At 35.2% G+C, this 24,322-nt stretch overlaps 1 protein-coding gene across 1 annotated transcript in view; it reads right to left on the bottom strand.

Moving 5' to 3' along the window:
• CFAP47 (cilia and flagella associated protein 47) overlaps positions 1–24,322 on the bottom strand; it is a 372,118-nt gene that overhangs the window by 99,351 nt on the left and 248,445 nt on the right. The window contains exons 46-49 of the mRNA XM_088794865.1: positions 17,575–17,771; positions 16,498–16,641; positions 15,724–15,897; positions 6,605–6,716 (exon numbers count right to left, since the gene is read on the bottom strand). Of these exons, the coding sequence (XP_088650991.1) occupies positions 6,605–6,716; positions 15,724–15,897; positions 16,498–16,641; positions 17,575–17,771 (627 nt within the window). The remainder of the gene's footprint in view (positions 1–6,604; positions 6,717–15,723; positions 15,898–16,497; positions 16,642–17,574; positions 17,772–24,322) is intronic.

Raw genomic sequence — 24,322 nt, 5'->3', positions numbered from 1 at the left:
TTTAAACATAGGCCTAACGTAAAAACTTTATTGTGCACACGTTAAACATTCTGTTCTGACATTAAGCAGAAGTTGATCAAAAAGAAATTTTAAAATGTCTTTAGAAAAGCTGCCTAAAAGCTTGATTGCAATTGTTTAGACAAGGCTTTCTTGTGCCAATGTCATAAGAGATCTCATCCCAGTGTATGAACTTCCAAATTGCAAATGTGCAGAAATGAATTCGAGCTATAATTCACAGTTGTGTTGAACTGAATTAATACAATCACTTTTCAGCTAGTGAAAAGCATTTTTGGCTGCTATTGAAAAAATACAAGGTAATTGTTGGCTATGTCAAAATTAATCATTGCTACCGATTTACTGGAGCTACCAGCTTATCAAGTCATGAATAATAAGAGAGTTTCAGACCATCATGAATGTTCAGAGTAGAGACAAAATTTACCAATATGATTGGAAACCACCTTAAATATGGGTTCTCAATATTTAGTTTTCTAATGTGGACTAAACAGTTAAAGCACCTTGGTGACTGCATTGGATGGACTATGTCCACGTAGTGTTCTGTAGTATCTAAAGACTTGACACTCTAAGTAAATGCTATATGGAAATTTTCCTTTAAAATTAAAAAAAATTTAATGCAATATAATCGACTTATAACATTAGTTTTAGGTGTAAAAATATTCGGGTGTATAATGTTTGGACATCATTTTATCCACCAGGCCACGATCAACGTATTAAATTATTTCAGTCTGATATTAGTTCATACATTTAAATGACTCATATATAATTCAATAAAAGATTCTTGCTATTGGTTTTCCCTGTTATACTTCCATCAACTCTATGGACAAAGGTAAGATATTCAACTACCTGACTTTCCCCTTCCTCTTCCCCCACTTTTTTGAGGGAGGTCACAAATAAATGACATTAATGATTGTAATAATTTCTAAAGATGGTTTCCTTAGAGATGAAAGTATATTTGTTGCTCACAAGTAGAAGTTCACAAGAGATAATTATGAGGACCCATACTTATGTTAAAAAAAATCAACTTCACTAGTTAACAATGAAAGAAAACACATTTAAAAATACTTAGAGATTACCATTTCTACAATATGTTGGAAGCGATGTTCAGAGAATCCTTTCCCAACTGAAAATTTGAAGTTAAACACACATACAAACTGAGAAAGCAGAAATCCACCCCAGTGAGTCCTCACTGGAGATGACATTTGTTCTGGAATATGAGTTACTCTGTGCTGTCCTGGAGTCTTCACTTTTGGGGTCATAATTGGGAATCAGAGAAGAAAATCGTTGGCTAAAGAACCCACACTTGCATGATTTGGGGCCCAGATTTCACATTATGTTTTTGTACCACCAAACCCAAGTTATTTAGCTTTGTAATTCTAGACATAGAAAAGGGACTCTAAAGGTATCCCTACAAGTATAGACAGTCACCTGTTTGTTGTTACTAAAATGTGCTTTTAAAAGTTATAGTATGATCCTGATATTCACGAGCTGGAGGGTGCTGAGCTGATTAGTGTGACATCCTCATCAGGAACTCAGAACAGTTATACCAGAGACATAGGTGCTCTCTGTAGATTACTAGAGAGCAACTGGAGTAAATTATTAGAAAAAAATGATATATAATGCATGATTATACCATCTCTAAATCGCATCTGCGGTGCATATTATACTATAATCAAAATTAATTTAAGGACTATTGTTATCAAAGTATATGTAAAACACTGAGGCCTAAGCAACTTCACCTAAATATTTGTCTTGTGCAAAAAATAAAGCTTCTACCTGAGACAAATGGAAACTTAGTTGCATATTTCACTACCACAAATAAGCAACCGGCCATTACTGTAGTTCTATCATTTGTTATACACTAATCCTGTAATGATGGACAAGAATATTAGGTTTTTGCATTCTAACATTTATCCAGAACAGATAAGTCATTTTCTGGTTATTAAGGAGAGAATTAAGTCATCATGTTTTAATGCATTCAGTCATTAACACATTATTTCTGGCATGCCTTCATGGTATTTTTGTTTGTCTGTCTGTCTGTTTTCCCTTAAGGCTCCCTATTTTTGTATCCAGGTTGATTGAGTCAATATTTTTCCACTTTTCTGAAATTCATTGACATAAAAAGATAATTTTGAAATCAAGGAAGAACTGGGCTTTCCTTCCCTAACCAGTAAATCTATACTACTACTTGCTTCTCTCTCACATTTAATGGTATCACCTGTCTTAGAGTTGCTTAGTATCAAAAGTACATTTGACTCTCTTCTCTCCCTTATCTCTCCATGTCCAACTTTATCAAATGCAGCTGTGGTGGACCATATCATCCATTTTCAGGAATGAGGGACTTATTTCTGTAGCTACTGGGAATGATGCTAGATAGAAGATGACCATCAGGTCAGCTCTCTTTAGGCACTGCCTTGCTTAAAAAAAAAAAAAGCCTCACGCAAGGTCAAACCTCCTTCCACATGTAGCCCACTTTCAATGACTGAACACAGCAGTAGAAAGGCCCGGTCCTCTCTTCCGAATTTGGGACAAGTCTGACGGGCCATCTTAGCTTCAGAAGCCTAGTGAGTTGACTGAACCCTTCACTGGGCCTGTCAAGAAGCTCAGCTTCTCCCGGTGGTCAACATACTGGCTTACGTTTCCTTCTACAAGTGTTGATCACAACACATTCCCTAATACATGTCCGGTATGCTAATCTCCCACCTCGGCATTGGATTTCCTGGAAAGCAAAGCTGTTAGAGCATCATTTTCCCTTTTTATTTCTCTTGAAACTGCCCCTCTGTTTTTTAACCCACTATGACTAGCTTAGTTTGGTCTGCCCTTAATCTCATGTAAGAATGATCAATCGTAACTTTTTGTTCCATGACCAAATAGGCAGTCAAATCAAACTTCCACACAGGCACACTTGAAACCCGAATGTAACGCACTGCCACTTAATGTGAAAATTCCAAATTTATCCATTTCTCAACATTTCTATCTACCAATCAATATGCTGTGCTACCCACTTTAGGATATGATCTTAGTGCCCCACTAAAATCCCCTCTGCAGAGTCCTATACACACCAATGGTGTCGTCTGACTTTTCCAGGAGACTCTTCGGACCTAAGAACAAACTTTAATCAATGATGGGAAGGAGTTAGTGGATAAATACCCCACTTCCTTGCCTTTCTGTGTGACTATTCTCTGAGAAGCTACCCAGTGAGGTTACCCAGGTCTTAGCAGTAATCTGGTAAGTAGCTTTCATTTTTTTGACTTTCTCCCTTCAGCCTCTTACAGTAAGTCCTCATTTAACGTTGTCAGTAGGTTCTGAGACTTGAAGCGAAATACGTATAATGAAACCAATTTTACCACAGCCTAACTGATATAAAGAAGAGTTAAGTTCTTACAGTACCTCATCAACATTATAACAAAACATTATTCAAGGACCTGCTGTACTTCCCCATTCTCTCAGAATGAATCCTTTCATCATGTCTCAGATACACTATTTGCAATTAAACTCTTCTCAGGTTTTGCGTTGGGGAAAAGAGGCACAAATAATATTAAGAACTCATCAACCAGAATATTGCTAAAGGCTCCTACATGATCTCTTGGGTTTAACTGCCCTCTCTTGCCCCTCCTGTCTTATCTCTTACCTCCAGATTTCTCTTTCTAAATCTCAAGTCAATTGTTGCCCCCTCAGAAATCCTCAATGGCTCCCACTGCAATAAGAAGTGAAAGAAAACTCTGCCCAACAAAGTCTGCCTATATTTCTAACTGTATGTTCTTATACATTCACTACCACACACACACTCAGACACAGCCCTCTATTTATAGAAAGTGCTTTCTCTGTGTTTACAATAACTTTGTTTCCTCTGCCGGAATGCCTTCCCCATTATACTGGCTGATAAATCCCAGCTCATCCTTTGAGGTCCAGATCAAAGCCGTTATTCCTTAGGTTCTCTCAGGCACCCTTCTCCACCACCAACACCACCTGTTAGGGTTAATATTTCTCACTACCATGCTCCCCAGTGCTGTTTAAACTTGGTACATCAGAGTGTACTTTGTACTGAGATGATTTATGGATATATATGTCTACCACCAGATATGAATCCCTACGATTAGGAGCCATATCATATCTATCTTTGTATCCAGTGGTAATATTCAAACTAATTAACAAACCTATATTCCAGCTCTCACTAATCAGAAAGAACACCTGATCAAAGTCCTGAGGTACCCTGATGAGCTATGTGTTAACCCTTTATTTGCTGCTGGATTGTTGGAAAGTCTAGGGGCTTGGGGGGAGGGGCTGTGGTGGCTACAGCCATTAATTCAACTCTATGGGAACAGTTAGACTGTAGTGGAGCACAAATCATTGAGTATTTGCCAACATATAAGGAAAAGCATCTGTTACAATACTTTAACAAACATAATTGGTTGAATGGCAATTTTGGTCGTAACTACTATGCTTATCAAGGCTTCCCAAATTATAAGCTTTTTGTGAATAACTGTTATATAATTAAAAACAGAAATGAAAATGAGCACAATTTTTTTTAAAGACCATTAATACACACACACATATACAGAGATATACTTCTTTACACACACAAATAGTTAACATTCTCATATATATATGTGAAAATTTTATAGTCTAGTTTTCTTTATATTGTATCAGATTAACAGCTATTCAGAAGCAATTATATTTAACTACTTAAAATATTGTAGCCACCTTCCAATAGTAACATCAATAAAAATGGGATTAGCCTTCTTTATAGGCTCAGTTTCTCCACATCAGAATGGCAACCTTAATTCAACTCTAAGGAATCACGCTGAGAACGATCATGATCATGTCTTGCAAATATTTTTCAAAATTCTGAAGCCTGCAAAACCTCTTGTATAGCCAGCAACATATACAAATTCAGCCTCACTTAACAATGTACCGAGTTGCCTTTACCTTCCCCAAATTCTTCCTAAAGTCCCTCAAACCAATATGTTAACAGAGTATCTCACTAGTGAAAATATTTACTAAAAACTTATAGTCTCCAACAAAAACAATGACTATACAAAGGAAAGATGTATTAAATCTGACTATTTAATTCTCCTTAGCTCTATTTCCATAACTTTTAAGAGTCTGATTCATGGACAAGAGCGTCTGTTTTGTTTAAGGGAGTCATAAACATTCTTAATTCAACCATGTTCTACAGTTTGAGGTTCCTCTTATGCTCCTTCTCATACATAGCAGAACTCACTGCCTTTCATAGAACAGGAAACTGAGTCTTATTATGTTTATCAAAAATAATAATGGCAATTCTGCATGACTTGCTGTCTTTAACAAAAAGTTAGAATTCTAAAACTAAAAAAAAATTCAGCATTGGGACTATCATTTGATGATTAAAATGAAAACTGAAATTTACATTTCTTAAAATCAGTTTAAATTTTCTGAATTACACAGAAAATGGCAAAATATGGTACTTTATTGAAATGCTGGGAATAGGCTCACCATAGCTCAAAATCTACCTGTCACACGGAGAATTATTAATGGGCTTTCTAAAGCCAAAGGTCTGAAAAGTGATGGGAAGATTTCAGAAGATGCTAACAGCTTTGACTGTGGTGATATTTGAGGTCAAGCCCAGTAGAAGCAGAGAGTGGAGGTGGGCAGGTTGGCTCTTCCATCACAGCACATTCTAGTACAGTGGTACTAATTGAATCATTGTTTACCATTCTGAAATTTCCCTTCCGCTTGTTAATAGGATTGACATGCAGTGTACGATCTCTGCACTTTCTTCTTTGAGCAGCTTTCTATATCTTCTATGTTAGGTATATACCTTTCCTAAAACATTCTTTATCGAAACAAGAAAGAATGAGAGGCTATTACTGTATTTCCAGGACATGCAAGATTGCTACTAGGTGTATCCTTTCTATATTTCTAACTTGTATCCATTTACTCACCTTATAATAATTTCCTCAGCAAGATCCAACTACCATGGGGCATTTAATTCTCTGCCAAATATGACAAGTATTCTTTTGATGCACAGCCTCTTGCCCTTCCCCATTTATCTTCTATACTTTTCACCCCCCACCTTCAAAAGCTTGCAGGAATAACCCTTACTCTTATCCCCAAGAAAGCAATTCGTTCAGGGACCATCAAGATAATTTGTATAAATGAATGCTTCATTAGACACACAGTAAGAAAACCTGACATATACCAAAGATTGTAATCTGTTTACGTATCAATTAAGTGCATTTATGTTTTCATTATACCCAGTCCTGTAAGCAGACATTCCCATAGGATGCTGTCTGGTTGATAAATATTGGTATAACTATTTGAAAGTATCTGTCACAATTTTAAATGTAAATTCCCTTAAATAAATATTTCTACTTCTAGGAATTTTCCCCACAAATTCAAATAAATGGCCAAGAGAGTATAGCACTAGACATAAAATGTATGCCCCAAAGCTCTAATTATTTAGAAAGCTAATGACTAAAATGGAAAACTAAATTTCCTTCTGGGTCATTTATTAGAAAGGGGAAATATAAATTACATTTATATTTCTTCTTTTCATGTATCTGTCCTAGTAGGGTAGTTAATAAGATTTTATTAATGGTTTTGTTACCTCTGAATACACCACGTTTCCGAGAGCTTATGCACAGAATATACGGAACTGTACTCTCAGGGTCTATGGTGATGTGTCGATTTCCTGACACTATTGGAATATTTGAAGATACCTAGAAAGCAGAATTCAAAAGCAACAATTACAAAATGTTAACATTTACATGAAATTAGTGTAACAATCTGACGCACAGAAAAAACGCAAATTTAATTTAAATACTTCCATTAAAACTATTCATTTCTAAATGAAAAGCAAATAAAAAAAATTGATACATACAATAGAACAAAAATCTGAGACCTATGAAAAAATAGAACAAAGGAAATGATTCTTAGAAAAAGAACAATGTTTATTTTCTGTTGCTACTTGTAGCATGATCATTGATACGTAGACAATCTGAGTATCTTTTATAGGCCATGCACCATTTTCATTTATTTATTTATTTTTTAATTATTATTTTTTTAAATTAAATTTATTGGGGTGACAATTGTTAGTAAAATTACATAGATTTCAGGTGTACAATTCTGTATTACATCATCTATAAATCCCATTGTATGTTCATCACCCAGAGTCAGTTCTTCCATCACCATATATTCGATCCCCCTTACCCTCACCTCCCCCCCCACCCCCCTTACCCTCTGGCAACCACTAAACTATTGTCCGTGTCTATGAGTTTCTGTTTCTCATTTGTTTGTCTTGTTCTTTTGTTGTTTTTGGTTTATATACCACATATCAGTGAAATCACATGGTTCTCTGCTTTTTCTGTCTGACTTGTTTCGCTCAGCATTACTCTCTCAAGATCCATCCATGTTGTCACAAATGTTCCTATATCATCTTTTCTCACTGCCGAATAGTATTCCATTGTGTATATGTACCACAACTTCTTTATCCATTCATCTATCGAAGGACATTTTGGTTGTTTCCATGTCTTGGCCACTGTAAACAAAGCTGCAATGAACATTGGAGCACACGTGTCTTTATCTCTAAATGTTTTCAGATTTTTTGGGTAGATACCCAGGAGAGGGATTGCTGGGTCATACGGCAATTCTATTCGTAATTCTTTGAGGAACCTCCACACTGCCTTCCATAACGGCTGCACCAGTCTGCATTCCCACCAACAGTGTATGAGGGTTCCTTTTTCTCCACAACCTCTCCAACATTTGTTACTATTTGTCTTGTTGATGATAGCCATTCTGACTGGGGTGAGGTGATATCTCATTGTGGTTTTGATTTGCATTTCTCTGATGATTAGTGATGTTGAGCATTTTTTCATATGTTTATTTGCCATTTGTATGTCCTCTTTGGAGAAATGTCTCTTCAAGTCCTCTGCCCATTTTTCAATTGGGTTGTTTGTTTTTTTGTTGTTGAGTTGCATGAGTTCCTTGTATATTCTGGATACTAGCCCCTTATCGGAGGCACTGTTAGCAAAAATCTTCTCCCATTCAGTTGGTGGCCTCTTTATTTTGTCAATGGTTTCTTTTGCTGTGCAGAAGCTTTTAAGTTTCATATAGTCCCATTCGTTTATTTTAGCTTTTACTTCCATTGCCTTTGGAGTCAAGTTCATAAAATGCTCTTTGAACCCAAGGTCCATAAGTTTAGTACCTATGTTTTCTTCTATGCAGTTTATTGTGTCAGGTCTTATGCTTAAGTCTTTGATCCATTTTGAATTAACTTTGGTACATGGTGACAAATAGCAGTCCAGTTTCATTCTTTTGCACGTGGCTATCCAATTCTCCCAGCACCATTTATTGAAGAGGCTGTCTTTGCTCCATTGTATGTTTTTAGCTTCTTTGTCAAAAATTATCTGTCCATATTTATGTGGTTTTATTTCTGGGTTCTCAATTCTATTCCATTGGTCTATGTGTCTGTTTTTCTGCCAATACCATGCTGTTTTGATTATTGTGGCCCTGTAGTACAGGCCAAAGTCAGGAAGTGTGATACCTCCATTATAGTTCTTTTTTCTTAAGATTGCTTTGGCTATTCGGGGTCTTTTGTGGTTCCAAACAAATCTGATGATTTTTTTGTTCTATTTCTTTAAAATATGCCATTGGGATTTTGATGGGGATTGCATTGAATCTGTATATTGCTTTGGGTAATATGGCCATTTTAACTATGTTGATTCTTCCAATCCATGAGCACGGAATGTCTTTCCATTTCTTTGTGTCTTCTTCAATTTCTTTCAAAAATGTCTTATAGTTTTCAGCATATAGGTCTTTCACATCCTTGGTTAAGTTTATTCCTAGGTATTTTATTCTTTTTGCTGCAATTGCAAAAGGAATTGTTTTTTGTATTTCTTTTTCTGAGATTTCATTGTTAGTATATAGGAAGGCAATGGACTTTTGTGCGTTGATTTTGTAGCCGGCAACTTTACTGTATTCGTTGATTGTTTCTAATAGCTTTTTGGTGGAGTCTTTAGGGTTTTCTATATATAGCATCATGTCATCTGCAAAGAGTGATAATTTAACTTCTTCATTCCCAATTTGGATGCCTTTTATTTCTTTCTCTTGCCTGATTGCTCTGGCAAGGACTTCCAACACTATGTTGAAAAGCAGAGGTGATAGGGGACATCCCTGTCGTGTTCCTGAACGTAGAGCAAAGGGCTTCAGCTTTTCTCCATTAATTATGAGATTAGCAGAGGGCTTGTCATATATGGCCTTTATTATGTTAAGGTATTTTCCTTCTATACCCATTTTATTAAGTGTTTTAATCATAAATGGATGTTGTATCTTGTCAAATGCTTTTTCTGCATCAATTGATATAATCATATGATTTTTGTCCTTTATTTTGTTTATGTGATGTATCACATTGATGGATTTTCGTATGTTGAACCATCCTTGTGCCCCGGGGATGAACCCCACTTGGTCGTGATGAATAATCTTTTTAATGCATTGTTGTATTCGATTTGCTAGAATTTTATTTAGGATTTTTGCATCGGTATTCATCAGAGATATTGGTCTGTAGTTTTCTTTTTTTGTGCTGTCCTTACCAGGTTTTGGTATCAGGGTAATGTTGGCCTCATAAAATTAGTTAGGGAGTACTGTCTCTTCTTCAATTTTTTGGAAGAGTTTGTGCAGAATTGGTATTAGATCCTCTTTGAAGGTTTGGTAGAATTCACTAGTGAAGCCATCTGGTCCCGGACTTTTGCTTTTGGGAAGGTTTTGGATGACTGATTCAATTTCGTTACTGGTGATCGGTCTGTTTAGATTTTCCAGTTCTTCATGGTTCAGCCTTGGAAGGCTATATGTTTCTAAGAACTTGTCCATTTCTTCTAGGTTGTTGAATTTGGTGGCATATAGTCCTTCATAGTATTCTTGGATGATCCTTTGTATTTCTGTGGTGTCCGTGATAACTTCCCCTTTTACGTTTCTGATTTTGTTAATCAGTGTCTTCTCTCTTTTTATCTTAGTAAGTCTAGCCAAGGATTTGTCAATTTTGTTAATCTTTTCAAAGAACCAGCTCTTTGTCACATTAATTTTTTCTATTGTCTTTTTGTTCTCTATTTCATTTATTTCTGCTTTAATTTTTATTATTTCCTTTCTTCTGCTGACCTTGGGTTTTACTTGTTCTTCTTTTTCTAGTTCTTTAAGGTGTAACATGAGGTTATTTATTTGGGAGTTTTCTTGTTTCTTGAGATAGGCCTGTAATGAGATAAATTTCCCTCTTAAAACTGCTTTCGCTGCATCCCAGAAATTTTGGTAGGATGTATTTTCATTGTCATTTGTTTCTATGTATCTTTTGATCTCTCCTCTAATTTCTTCTTTGACCCAGTCCTTCTTTAAAAGTATGTTGTTTAATCTCCATGTATTTGTGTTTTTTCCCGCTTTCTTTTTACAGTTGATATCCAATTTCAAAGCCTTGTGATCAGAGAATATGCATGGTATGATTTCAATCTTCTTAAATTTGTTGAGACTGATTTTATGTCCCAATATATGGTCTATCCTTGAGAATGTTCCGTGTACACCAGAAAAGAATGTATAGTCTGATGTTTTAGGATGAAGTGCTCTATAAATGTCAATTATGTCCATTTCATCTAATGTGTCATTTAGGGCTACTATTTCGTTATTTATTTTCTGTTTGGATGATCTATCCATAGCTGTCAATGATGTATTTAAGTCCCCTAGTATAATTGTGTTTTGGTCAATTTCTCCCTTTAGTTCTGTTAGTAGTTGCTTGGTGTATTTCGGCATGCACCATTTTCTTTATGCAATTTGATGTAAAAAAGATGAACCATTTCAACGAATTTCTGTATCCGTATTAATACAGCATATACAGACTATTTAAGCATCATTTGACCACAACCGTGGTTAAATCCATCTTTCAGAGTACTGGGTAGTTATATCTCACCACTCCCACTACCCAGGCAAAGACTAATCTATTTTGCGTCTCTATAGATTTGCCTATTCTGAACAATTCATAGAAAATAAATCATATAATATGTGGCGTTTTGTGACTGCCTTTTTTTCACTTAGCATATTTTCAAGGTTCATCTATGTTGTGACATATATCAATACCTCATTTCTTTTATTGATGGATGATATTAAATGGTATGACTGACACATTTTGTGTATCCATTCATAAGTTGATGGAAATTTGGGTTGTTTCTACTTGTGTTTTGAATAATAATAATTCTGCTATGAAAATATGTGCAAGTTTTTCAGTGGACATATATTTTCATTTCTCATGGACATACATCTCGGAATGGAATTGCTCGGGCATATGATAACTCGATGTTTAACCTTTTAAGTTGCTGCCTTCCAAACTATTTTCCAAAATAGCTGCACCATTTTTCTTTCCCACCAACAATGTGTAATGGTTCCTATTTTTCTACATCTTCTCTCAAATCAAAGTTCTTATTGTCTTTTTGATTATAGTCTCCTAGTGAGTATGAAGTGGTGTCTCATTGTGATTTTGATTTATTTCCCTTAATGACCAATAATGTGGAATATCTTTTCATGTGCTTATTGCTCATTTGCATATCCTCTTTGGGAAATGTCTATTCAAACTCTGCATATTTTAAAAACTGGGCTACTTGAAGCCAAGGTGATTTACTGCTATGTTTTCTTCTATGATTTTTAGTTATACCTATTAAATTTTGGTCTACGATCTATTTTGACTTTACTTTTGCACATGGTATGAGTAAGATCCACACATTCATTCTTTTGTATGTGACTATACAATTGCCTCAGGACCATTTGTTTAAAAAAAACAAACAAAACACTATTCTGTCTCATTGAATTCTCTTGGTATGTTTGTCAAAAATCAATCTGCCATTATTATGAGGGTTTATTTCTGGACATTCTATTCTATTCCATTTATCTACATGTCTACCTTATGCTAGTACAACATTTTCTTTAATATTACAGTTTTGTAGTTAAGGGTTTGTAGTAGGGTTTAACATCAGAAAGAAAGAGTCATCCAATTTTTTCTTTCCATATCACAAGATTGCTTTGGCTGTTCTGTGTCTGTTGCATTTCTGTATGAATTTTAGGATTTCCTTGTCAAATTCTACAAAAAAGTCATTTGGGATTTTGATAGATATTGTGTTGAATCAGTATATCAAGTCGGGTAATATCACCACATAACAATAGTAAATCTTCTGATTCATGAGCATAGGATGTCTTCCTATTTATTTGAAATTTATTTAATTTCCTTTAATATTTTATAAATTTCAGTGTACAAGTCTTGCCCCTCTTTTGTCAAGCTTGTTCCTAAGCATTTCATCATTTTTGATGCTATTGTAAATGACTATTAAATTCATTTTGGATTGTTCATTGCTAATATATAGAAATGATTGATTTTTGTATATTGATCTTGTATCCTGCAAATCTTCTGAACTCATTTATTAGTTTTGATAGTACAATTAGTAGATTCCTTATAATTTTCTATTAAGAAGATCATGATATCTACAAATAGAGATTGTGTGATTCTTCCTTTTCAATGCAGATGCTTTTTATTTTTGTTCTAACTAATTGCAGTAGCTAGTACCTTTCAGTACAATATTGAATACAAGTGGCAAGAGTGGAAATCCTTATCTTGTTCCTGACCATAGGCAAAATCATTCCCTGTTTTATTATTAAGTATGATGTTAGTTGTGGGATTTTCATGGATGCCCTTTAGCGTATCTCAAGCACACATGAAATATTCTCCAGGATAGGCCATGTCTTAGGACATAAAAGAAGCCTCAATAAATTTAAAAGGGATGAACTCATATACAGTATGTGTTTTTAACAATAATGTAACTAAATTAGAATTCAAAACTGAAAAATACTGGGAAAATCCTGAAATAGGTGGAACTTAAAACAACATAGCCCTAAATAACCAACATGTCAAAGAAGAAATCCCAAGGGAAATTATAAAATATTCTGGGCCCATACAGTGAATGATTCCTTGCTTTTATTGTACTTTTCAACCCCAGAATATTTTATAATTTCTATATATCTATTGATATGATCTGTTATTGAAACTTTTCATTGATTCTTCAGCAAGATTCCTTTTCATGCATTGAACACAGTTACAAAGGCTCCTTTAAAGTCTTTGTCTACTTATCCAACACGTGGACCCCCTCAAAGTAGCACCTAGTAACTGCTTATTTTCCTGTGTATGGATCACTTTCCCTTTTCTTTGTTTTTTTTTTCCCTTTGTCTCATACATTTTGTCGCTCTTGTTGAAAAAATGGACATTTTATATAAGGTAGTATAGCCATTTTTGAAATCAGATCACTACCATCCCATGGTTTGTTTTTGTTGTTTTGTTCTTTGTTGGTTTAGTGACTTTTCTGGACTACTTCTATAATTTCTGCATTTGCTGTAGTGTGTGCCCACTGAAGTCCCTGCTTAGTTATCCTAGTGGTCAGCAATCATTTGTCACAGGTTTCTTTGAATGCCTGGAAACAATACATCATGTGCCCTTTGTCTAGGAGCACTGTATATGTATTGTGGCATACTTTCAGCACTCAGGCAGTTTAGATCTGCCTTAGCCTTACTTTCCAGCTCACATAGTGCCTCTGTGTCAGCCGCAATTGAGAGAAACTGGCACCCTCTCAGGTCTTTCCTGGGCAAGCACACAACTCTGCACGAGAACGTAGCCTGCATGTTCCCCAGGGATATGAGAGCTTTTAAAATCCCCTAAAGACATCTTATTCCCCAGATCTTCCTTTCAAGTTTTTGGCCCAACTTTTCCTGGCTATACACAACTGTTATTGCAGCCACAGGCAACTACAATGTTAAACAATAACTGTTAAATATTTTTGGCAAATGTCCTGAGGAGAGAAATGTCAGGAAGACCCGGAACACGTGAACAATATTATTAATATTTTAATGAATTAGCATTTAATTAATTTAATAGGTAACATCTTTAATTACAGAAAGAACCTCAACGAAAATGTACACTCTATAAGTAAAATAACCAGATTCTTCAGTTTTATTTGTGACAAAAATAAAATGATAGAAATAAGACTTCAATTATTGTTGTCTGTGACAATAATTTTGTTATGGATAAAATTCCACTTCTACATTTTATTAGATAAATATAGTTAATATAGCATAATTTTTATTTTTAAAAGCCTACATTTTAAAAAGTGCATTCATTCTAAATAATAAAATATTAAAAACCTGTAGACGTCATCTCTGCCATGACAACAAAATGAAACAACCACTGTTAGGAAATTACAGATTTTTCCTTAACCTGTTTTCATCAAATCCTTAAGACAAGATTCCCTGTTCACCAGTAAATTCTGGAAGAGGAAAGGGAGTGGTGGAAAAACAATTTTTTCCCTTATTTATTGATAGCAAATTGAAGTAGTCATAATTTTTTCCTCCCTCCCTCCCCTTTCCTTTGTTTTAAATGCTACCCATTATGTTTGTATCTGTTTATTAAACAAATCTTCCTTAAAAACTATTATGTGCTTGATAACTAATATTTATGGTAGGTATAAAACTGTGGCTACAAGAGGCATGCCCTTTTCTCACAGTTTACAATCTGGTGGAGAATAATGAACAGGTAATAGCAACATGATGTGGTATGTATGATGGTGGAACAGGCACCAAAATACTGGGGAAGCACATGAAAGGCATCTAATCTAGGCTTTTGGGAATAAGGAAAGATTCTTGGAAAAGCTGGCATCTAAGAGTTACCCTAGAGAATAAAAAGGAGTTAGACACAGAGAAATGGAAAACAGGGAATTGAGCAGAGATTTCAAGACTGCAGCAAAAGGAAATGATGTAAATGATATAAAGGTCTAACTGTTGCTGGAGCCAAAGTAGTGAGATATGAAACTGAGCAGATAAGCTTTTGAAGGGCAGGGAAAGCCACTTCAGGGAGTATGGACTCGATGCTGAAGAGATGACATTGAATGGTTTTAGTAGGCGAATGAGAAAATGAGATTTTCATTCATAATATTCACTCTTTTTGTAATCCAGCAAGGAAGAAGAAAAGCAAAACAAGTGTTTTTCAAGATTACGAAAAAAAGAAAAAGTAGCAGGTAAGCCCAGAGAATTTCCAAACTTTGGCAGTGCCCTCTAAAAATGAATTCAGGTACCCCTGATGGCTAGATATTTGAAACTTGCTTCAAAGATTCTATTGGGCACACAACAATTTGTAGATAAATCTGGGAGTGGGGGTGGAGACATTTATTTTAGGATTGGCTGAAACAAATCAAGTAAGGAGTGCTAAGTACAAAACTTCATAAACAATAAAGAGGTAAATAATAATGCATTTCTTCACATTTCCACTATTATTTACACTGGTAAATGACAGAATATACTTTTGAAATTTTGTACCTCTGGATTTCACATTAAATGTTAAACGCTGTTTAAAAATTTTTTTGAAAATATATTTTATAATCATGTACAATTTGTTCAAGTAAAAATACAAATGACTCAAGTAGATTTTAATATGTTTTGTAATTATATGCTAATACTTAAGACACAAAACTTGTTTGGTGCTAATTCAGCTTTATAATCACAATGAATTTAATAGCTGTTAGACTAATAAAAATAGAATTCTAAACATTCTTTATGTGACATGGCTTCACCTAGTTAAATAAAATTAAATGTTTTTAAAATTTCATATAATTCAATATACTCCTGTTGAAAACACTGTTATACTGAAGAAGAAAAAAATCTTACCTTAAATGTTACCTTGGTCTTTGTATAATTGGGCACCATTATGGTTCTATTTTCCGTGATCCCCACTTGACAGTTTATAATGAGGTCTTCCAAGGCCAAGGGTTTTCTGCCAATCCCTTTTAAGTCCATGACACATTGTATACCATCTATTTCATTTTGTAGAATAAATTTGCCCTATGAGAAATCAGCCAAATTTCAGCTATCCAGGAGTCACAGTTCAGTGCCAAACAACTTCTGCTATCCTATTAATCTTGAATCTGATTAATGACATGAACTTTCAAGGAGGTGTTACCCATTGACTTTTCCAGTTAATGTACAAATACTTCTAGTAAATGAATAAAGATGAATTTCCTGTGAAAACCTCATTATTTCTCTTTACTTTCTCCGAGTACAGAGTTTATATAGACATTCTAATACATAGTGTGTTTACATCCTTGTCAAAGAAATATGTCTTCAGAAAGTATTTTCTGAAGCATCAACTTCCTTATTGAATAAAAACAAAAGGAGCAAATGATCTTACTTTGTTAAACGTGTTATGTAAAAATAATCTAGACACATGAGTAAGTACTGGCAGCTAATGACATTGTGACTTTCAGAATGTTTATCCCTGAAGTTAAAACATTTATTAGAGTTTCAAGCAGAGTGGACACTAATAATCAAATTCATGAAAATATAATGTTCTGCCAAAAGATTTACAATAAATTATATAGGTTAATATCACACATTGGTTTATTGACAAATTAATACTGGGGGGAAATATCAATGAGTTCATACCACAATCTCACATTCCATTACAGGTTTGAAAGTGAGAGGATACTGCACTGTTTCACCTGGTCCAACATGTAAAATAGAAGGTCCATAAAAGTATTCTCCTTCTATAATAGCTTGACATTGCCATTCATTGTCTGTTGTATTAGTCTAAAGCATGAAAAAAGGTAGAAGAATATCAGACAGATGTTCTCTACGAAGTTGAATTACATCTTAATTCTTGGTGCTTTTCATAAAATTATATATTGTATTTTTAATTGTATTTCTTAAGAATCAACACTTGAAAGTCATATTTGTTAAGAACTATCAAAAACATGAACAAAAGACACAAGGATGACTATATACACCCTTTCAATGTCATACGGTAGCATTACCTAATAGATTGATCCATGGTACTTAATATCTAAAAGAATATTCCTTTGTTTGTCTAATTATTTTTAAAACGATAAAATGGCCTTGGAATTATACATTCTACTTCTAATAATAGGTAATAAAAAGTGTTCTAACTGCTTAGACAGCAAAGCTTACATACCTCATCAGAGCACATTTTTGCACTCTGAGCAGACTTCTGTTATATCTTTAATAATTAAACAAACAAACAAAAAACACCATTTCTCAGCCTAAAAAATTCAAAATTCCTTACAATTATATTACCTTCCCCTATGCTGTATTATCACTTTGAGTAATAGATATCCAAGTTACAGCCAATCATTGTTCTCTGTGCCTATGAACCCATCTAGTAAGTGTCAAGACTATAACTGAATTTGGAGCACAGTGATCTGAGAGACCGTAACTCTGCTTGGTTTAGCCAGGAGGCATGGCTTTTGAGTAGGAATTTGATGATAGGTTAAGGAAGTTGTAGTTAACTTTGTTAAGCAAAGATATCCCGCAGAAGTGATTAATCAGATGAATAACAAGTAACACTAATATTCAGGAATAAAACTCAGACATCAATGTAGAGAAACAAATGGCAACAGATAATGCAATTAGGAATTGGTAATAGTTCCAGACAAGAGGTTTGAAGGACTCTAATTGAGGGGGTGGCAGTTGGGATGAAGAAAAGTACAAAATATTTGTACTTACTATTGGAATATCCTGGGTAAGGACTTTAAACGCTGGTGCTTCAAATTTTAACAGGGCCTGTGGATGTACCTCATTTACCACACCTTCAATGTAATAGAGACGCACATCATACAGTGATGTCAACAATATTTTACAAGGGTAGCGTCCAGGTCTAACAGGAAAAAATTGTACAGGAACTGAAAAACATCCATCTGGAACTATCAAAAAAAATTAAAACATAGTTTAATAATTTTAAATGGCATAAATCCTAAAATTCATTTTGGGGTAAAGCAATATTTAATATTATTATCCTTAGTTGTATAATCTAGAAGAAACTAGGTTATAGTGAGGTAACACACTAACCCTAAATCTCCAGGGCACAATAGGCAAGTGTATTTATCAATGACAGAATATGTTCTGTAGAGGTTAGAGGAAGGTCTGCTCCATAAAGTCACTCAGGGACCCATGCTGCAAAAGATACTACTATCTTGCAGCAGTACCATCAGAAACACCTCTCTTCCTTTGCTGACAGGCCAGGGGAAGAGGAGTGACTAGAAGTTTGCCCAAGGGCTTTTGAAAGCTCAGCCCAAAAGTAACACACATTACATGTAGTTGACCAGAACCGGTCACATGGCAGCTGAGAAATAAGACAGACATATGGAATATTTGGTAAGCACTAATGTCTGCCAAATTTCCATAACTTATGGGTGCTCTGCCCCATAGCAATCAAAATAATTTGCAACTTGACTAGCAGATAGAAGTATGTTTTTCTTAGTAACCAAGGGAAGCACAAAGAGGTATGTACATTAATACTTCTCATATCACCCTTTTATACCATATACCTTAAGTTAGTAGCTAATATAATTTCTCATGATGGGCAGGCTGTCTATGCTGGTCCTTTCCTTTTAAGCAATACTACTTTTTCTTAGAAGGTCACCATTTTCTTACTCTCCATGAAATGAGGAAATAGTTATAAAAATCTCTCGACCCTAGATTAAGATGCAGTATAACAATATGATACAATTTCACTGCTAATCCCAAAGTATTTCAGAAACAGATAAAAAACAAATAAAAAAAATGTTTAGGGCCAGCCCGGTGGCTCAGGTGGTTAGAGCTCCATGCTCCTAACTCCGAAGGCTGCCGGTTCAATTCCCACATGGGCCAGTGGGCTCTCAACCACAAGGTTGCCAGTTTGATTCCTCGACTCACGCAACAGATGGTGGGCAGTGCCCCCTGCAACTAAAATTGAACACGGCACCTTGAGCTGAGCTGCCCCTGAGCTCCCGATGGCTCAGTTGGTTGGAGCGCCTCCTCTCAACCACAAGTTTGCCGGTTCGACTCCCACAAGGGATGGTGGGCAGCGCCCCCTGCAACTAGAAAATGGCAAATGGACCTGGAGCTGAGCTGCGCCCTCCGCAACTAAGACTGAAAGTACAACAACTTGAAGCTGAACGGCACCCTCCACAACTAAGACTGAAAGGACAACAACTTGAAGCTGAACAGCACCCTCCACAACTAAGATTGAAAGGACAACAACTTGAAGCTGAACGGCACCCTCCACAACTAAGATTGAAAGGACAACAACTTGACTTGGAAAAAAGTCCTGGGAGTACACACCGTTCCCCCAATAAAGTCCTATACCCCTTCCCCAATTAAAAAAAAATCTTAAAAAAAAAGAAAAAATACTACTAAGGGTAATGTCTGCAAATATACTCCGTATTAAAAAAAAAAAAAATGTTTAGAAGCCTAATTCTGCAAAGAAGTTCTCTGAAACCAACAAAACAAATCAAGCTTATCAACCAATGGACCAGAGAAGTAGTATGACAGTAATTGGCTATCGTTTTAATTCATTCACATTAAACCTCAAATGTTAAAAATGTAAAACCTATTTTCAAACACACTGGAAGTCTGCATGCAGAGAAAATCAGTCACTACTGCGCAAGAACATTAACTGCTTTAAATAATTTTCAAAGCAAATTGAGGGTCTGTATGTGTGTGTTATAATTACATATTATGTGCTACATATTATTAAAATATCTATATTAACTGTATATTATATGGCATACGTTGCATTCGATATTGCTGCATGTCATATATATTATGTATAATGTTATATACTGTGTATTACAACACACTAAAAATGGATGCCATTTGAAATCTATATGACATCTAACCAAAGTCCAAGATTCTCGGCTGGTCGAAGGAGGAAATAAAGGCTGTCAGAATGTTATTTTTATTCCATCCTTTTCAAGTACAAATCTAATTTTAGAATAAAATTTTTTCTTGTCAAAAAGGACTCTAGGCATATTCTGTCATCTGTCGTTCAATCGATTACTTTCATTCTGAGAGAAGTATTAGAATTGTGGCAACATCATTAGAACAAACCAGGTAAGGTAATGATTTGATCAAAATCTGTTGCTTTATTAAGAGAAATAAAGAAACCTCATTTTTCCTCTGCATGCACAGACTAAAATGAAAATATTTAGATTAAGTAATTTAAATAACATTAAAGTGCTTAGAATAGGAAATTTAGGCAACTCAACAGTAATTATTATTTTCATCAAAGATAATAACTAGCTATTTAATAGTAAAAAATAATTGAAATGCACACATTCAAGGATAATGCCTCTACAAAAGCTTTGTTATATACTGTTCCCTTTTCCCTAAAAATATTCATTTCCTAATGAAACTGAATCTGAAAGTCAAAGTCAAGGTCATTCCTAAGTATACATTTTCCTATTCATTAAATGTTTTGAGTAAAAACCCTAAGGAATGCACAGTGCCAGCCCCTCTCCCTTACAAGTCCAAAATCAAATCCATCATAAAGTCGACCTCATAGAAAATATGGTTCTATTTTTGAAGATGTTTTGGTAAAACAATGTTTCTTTCTTAAACATCTCAAATAATTGAATTGATTCATGCCAGAAACATGAGTAGGACTATTATCATATATTATCAACAAGAAGTCGCTTTTGGATTCAGGTATTCATCAGACAGTATCCACACTCCCTCAGATGTAAAATAGCAGAGGTAGAAATTATCTTGATTTTTAGAAACTTGGTAATTTTACTGGCCACATGGTGCCACCATACCATCATTCTCTGTTAGGGACATGTTTTCTCAAAGTCCTTTCCAATTCCGCAATGTAGCAGATGCCATCCATGCCCTGCCATGGCCCTTTCTGCATTTAAATCTTCCTTGTAGGTCAATGGCTTTATGGAAAACTCTGACTTTGTCCTTGAGAACTTTCTCTGGTCATAGGAGGGAGCTCAGCCCTCACATGGATCAGGCCAGAAATGACAGTTAACGTCTGCAGTTGCCGTCCTCAACAAATAACGCATCATAAGGGCGGAAGAGTAACCCACCTTTTTTGTCTTTTGGTTGGAGTATCTGAGTGAATGCTACACTAACTCCTAGAGATCCCCAGTGAAACTGAGCCCAAATTGCTAACATTGGCAACTGTTTATTTACACTCACTGAATTGGCTGCCTCTCATTGCTGCATCTCATTCTCTCACACTTCTACCTATGGTTCCTGAAATCACCTCTCAAACTATTGATCTCAAGACCTGGTCTCAGGGTCTGCTGTTGGGATTCCCCAACCTAACACATGCCCTTACACACAGGAAACAGAGCTTCTTGTCCTGGGTCTCCTGCTTTCCAGAGACTTACTCTGAATCTCCTTTGGCATTGTCTCTCTACATATGCAAGGAGTATATCGGCCCAATGGCACAATCTACATGAAGTCCAGCCCCATCCATGTTCCAAGTTCATGGGATGCCATAATTCACAATCCAAAGTGCTTTGATCCCATTTCCAGTGTTTGCACAGGACTCTTCCCTGTGTCAATCCTCCCGATGGAAAACTCCTAGAATTGAAGCATAACTAAGAGGTGGCTATCAAAAGGAAGATGTGGACCAAGGTTAATTATGTGGCCTGAGTTACCCACAAATTTGTACACAAGAGCCATTATGGTACGTTACAGTTGAAGGAAGGAAAAGAACAGGGTGGTCAGCGTCCAGCTACCTTGCACTGTCATATTCTACTGCAAAATTCTGAAGAGGCCAAGAATTCTGAATTCAGACTTGCTCTTCCAAGGTGGTATTAGTTATATTTGTCAAGATGAAATGACAGAACGTGTTCTATTTAAAAATCTGTTTGATTACTTTAACAATTTAGGCATATGATATGTGGGCTTCCATTTGTACTTTTGACTTGGGCATCACAAATAGTTAGGGACATTCTGGACCTGTCCCTTCCGTCCGTATTCCACTCAGATGTCCTTTTCTTTACAGGTGACCCTGGTAATTGTGGCAGTTGCCAGGGTTCCATAATTAAAGGTAACTACATATATCCAAATTGATCAGATTAAAGTTACTGAAGAAAATAAAGGAAACTAAGAAAGAATCTAATGAAAGCATACTTAATTTTATATAACATTAGACACTGGACGAAGTCAGTGTGATCTATAGTTTTTGAAATAAACCATAAAAATATGCTATGCTTAGATCCTAGATCATTAATTCGGAAAATCAGTCAGTATTGCTATTTTGGTCAGCTATCCCTGCATAACAAATTATCCAAAAACCTAGCAGTTTACAAAAAAACTTTATTTGCTCATGATTCTGTGGCCTGACCTCATTTGGGAAAGCTTATCTGCTTCATGTGGTATTTGCTGGACTCACTCATGAACTGGAACGTCAACTGGAAATTCTGTCCATGAGCTTTCCAATTTCCTATGAGATGAGCCTAATATTTTTCATACAGTACAAAAGAATTACCAGCAGCAAAATAATGAAAGCCCTAATGTACAAATGGTTATCGTACATCTGCTTCCTTCTCATTACTTAATACTTGGCGAAAGCTTGTCACATAGCCCAAACCAGATCAACAAGGGAGGGAAAACTACCTAAAATGTGTACAGGCAGATATGATCCACTTGGGCTTTTACTGAAACAACCTACCTTGTCTTAACTACAAAGGAAGATACATTTATTAAACTGGTGAGGTGACAGATGCAATCAACTGAGAGTTAAAAATCCTGTTTTCTAACTTTAGTTCCTCTCCTACATTGTGTAACCTTGGGCAAAGAACTCAGATGTTTCTTTCTTTCTTCTTTTTTTTAGAATGCAATTTCTTAATCTGTTAAAATCAAAGATTGAGATTTGATCAGTAGTTTTCAAGCATTTTATTTTTTGGTTTGGGGGTCCTGTGTCTGAACACTATCTAAGACAGAATCTCAATATAGAAAACAAATTAGCCTAGAGTTGATCTGGTTGAAATAGGAAGAGAAGCTAGAAGCTCCAATTCATATCTACAACCCCCTGTAGCCAAACCAAAATACTTTACAAGAATGCTATGGCTCTATAGAATATCATTTGATTAATTGATTTCTTAGGTTTCTTTCTGCCTTAATATTCCATGATTACATGAAAGTATATCACATATGTGGAAGAGACTAAATAATATAGTAAATTCATCATTATCTTCTATAGTTAAGTATATTATTGGTAAGCCATAGTCAGAAGCTCTTAATTCAGAAGATGAGATATCAAGAGAATGAATAGCTATGTTTACATGAATTCATTTATATTAATGAATTTACAATAAATAGATATTAATTTGTTCTAAATTCATGTATGAGTAATTATATTTTCAGATAATTTTTTGGCCTATTTGCTAATCCCACTTCCATCTACCATGTTTCCTCGAAATAGGACATAGCTGGACCATCAGCTCTAATGCGTCTTTTGGAACAAAACTTAACATAAGACCCGGTCTTATTTTAATATAATATAAGCCCGGGACTTATATAATATAATATTAGACCGGGTCTTATATTAATTTTTGCTCCAAAAGACGCATTAGAGCTGATGGTCCAGCTACGTCTTATTTTCGGGGAAACACAGTACTACTGGAAAGTTTTAGCGTAGATTTTCTTTTCTATTCTACAAGTAAAAAGACAAATCATATTCCAGTTGGAATTTTACCCATTTTAATTACCTAATGTTTATTGGCACGTCTATGTCACAAATACTCTGGTAAAGTAAGTGATAGATTAATGGTGTACTAACAATTGCTCATTACTGAGTTTCTTCGTTTAATATCAAAAACATGAAGTGTGCCATAGACTTCATATAACAAAGAAAAACATTCCGCAATTAGAAATTTTAGAGTGTGCTTAATGTATTTCGTAAAATGTTTTCATTAGAAGTGTAGTATAACATCATCCACTCAAGAAAAAACGTTTTCTGAAATGGTTTAGCTGCTTAAATTGTCAAATGTATTATACTATTCAATAAAAGAACGATAACTTGAAATGATAAAGAACCACACTAATTATGGACAAATTCAATTTTTGAAATATTGGTTAAAATGGGTTTTTATCACTTCAAAAGAGGCTGAACTACTTTGTTTTTCTATCACCAGGAAGATCTACAATGATATAATATTTAATGTTGAAAGGAAAGAGAAAGCTAGGAAAAGATAAGGAAAGAGATAAAGGAAATTAAAAGCAAGGAAGAAGGAAGATAAAAATAAAGGACGGAAGTAGGAATCAAGAAAGGAAAAGGAGAGTTGGGGATGCTAAGAGAATAGCACATGACCTTTTTTCCCTAACCAATTCCAAATGGCTGAGATGCTGGACTTGCCTCCCCATGAAGTTTCTAAGTATCTACAAGCAGGAAAGACTGGTGAAAGGAAATACGTGCACATCCTTACAGGTGCCCTACAGCACAGGAAGGAGGCCACAGAAAGATATCAAACTGCTA

The sequence above is a fragment of the Rhinolophus sinicus genome, chromosome 18 (genome assembly GCF_057876585.1).
Source record: "Rhinolophus sinicus isolate RSI-liver-muscle chromosome 18, RSI-T2T, whole genome shotgun sequence".
NCBI classification, from domain to species: Eukaryota; Metazoa; Chordata; class Mammalia; order Chiroptera; family Rhinolophidae; genus Rhinolophus; species Rhinolophus sinicus.
This window is presented reverse-complemented; position numbering and strand designations above follow the sequence as displayed.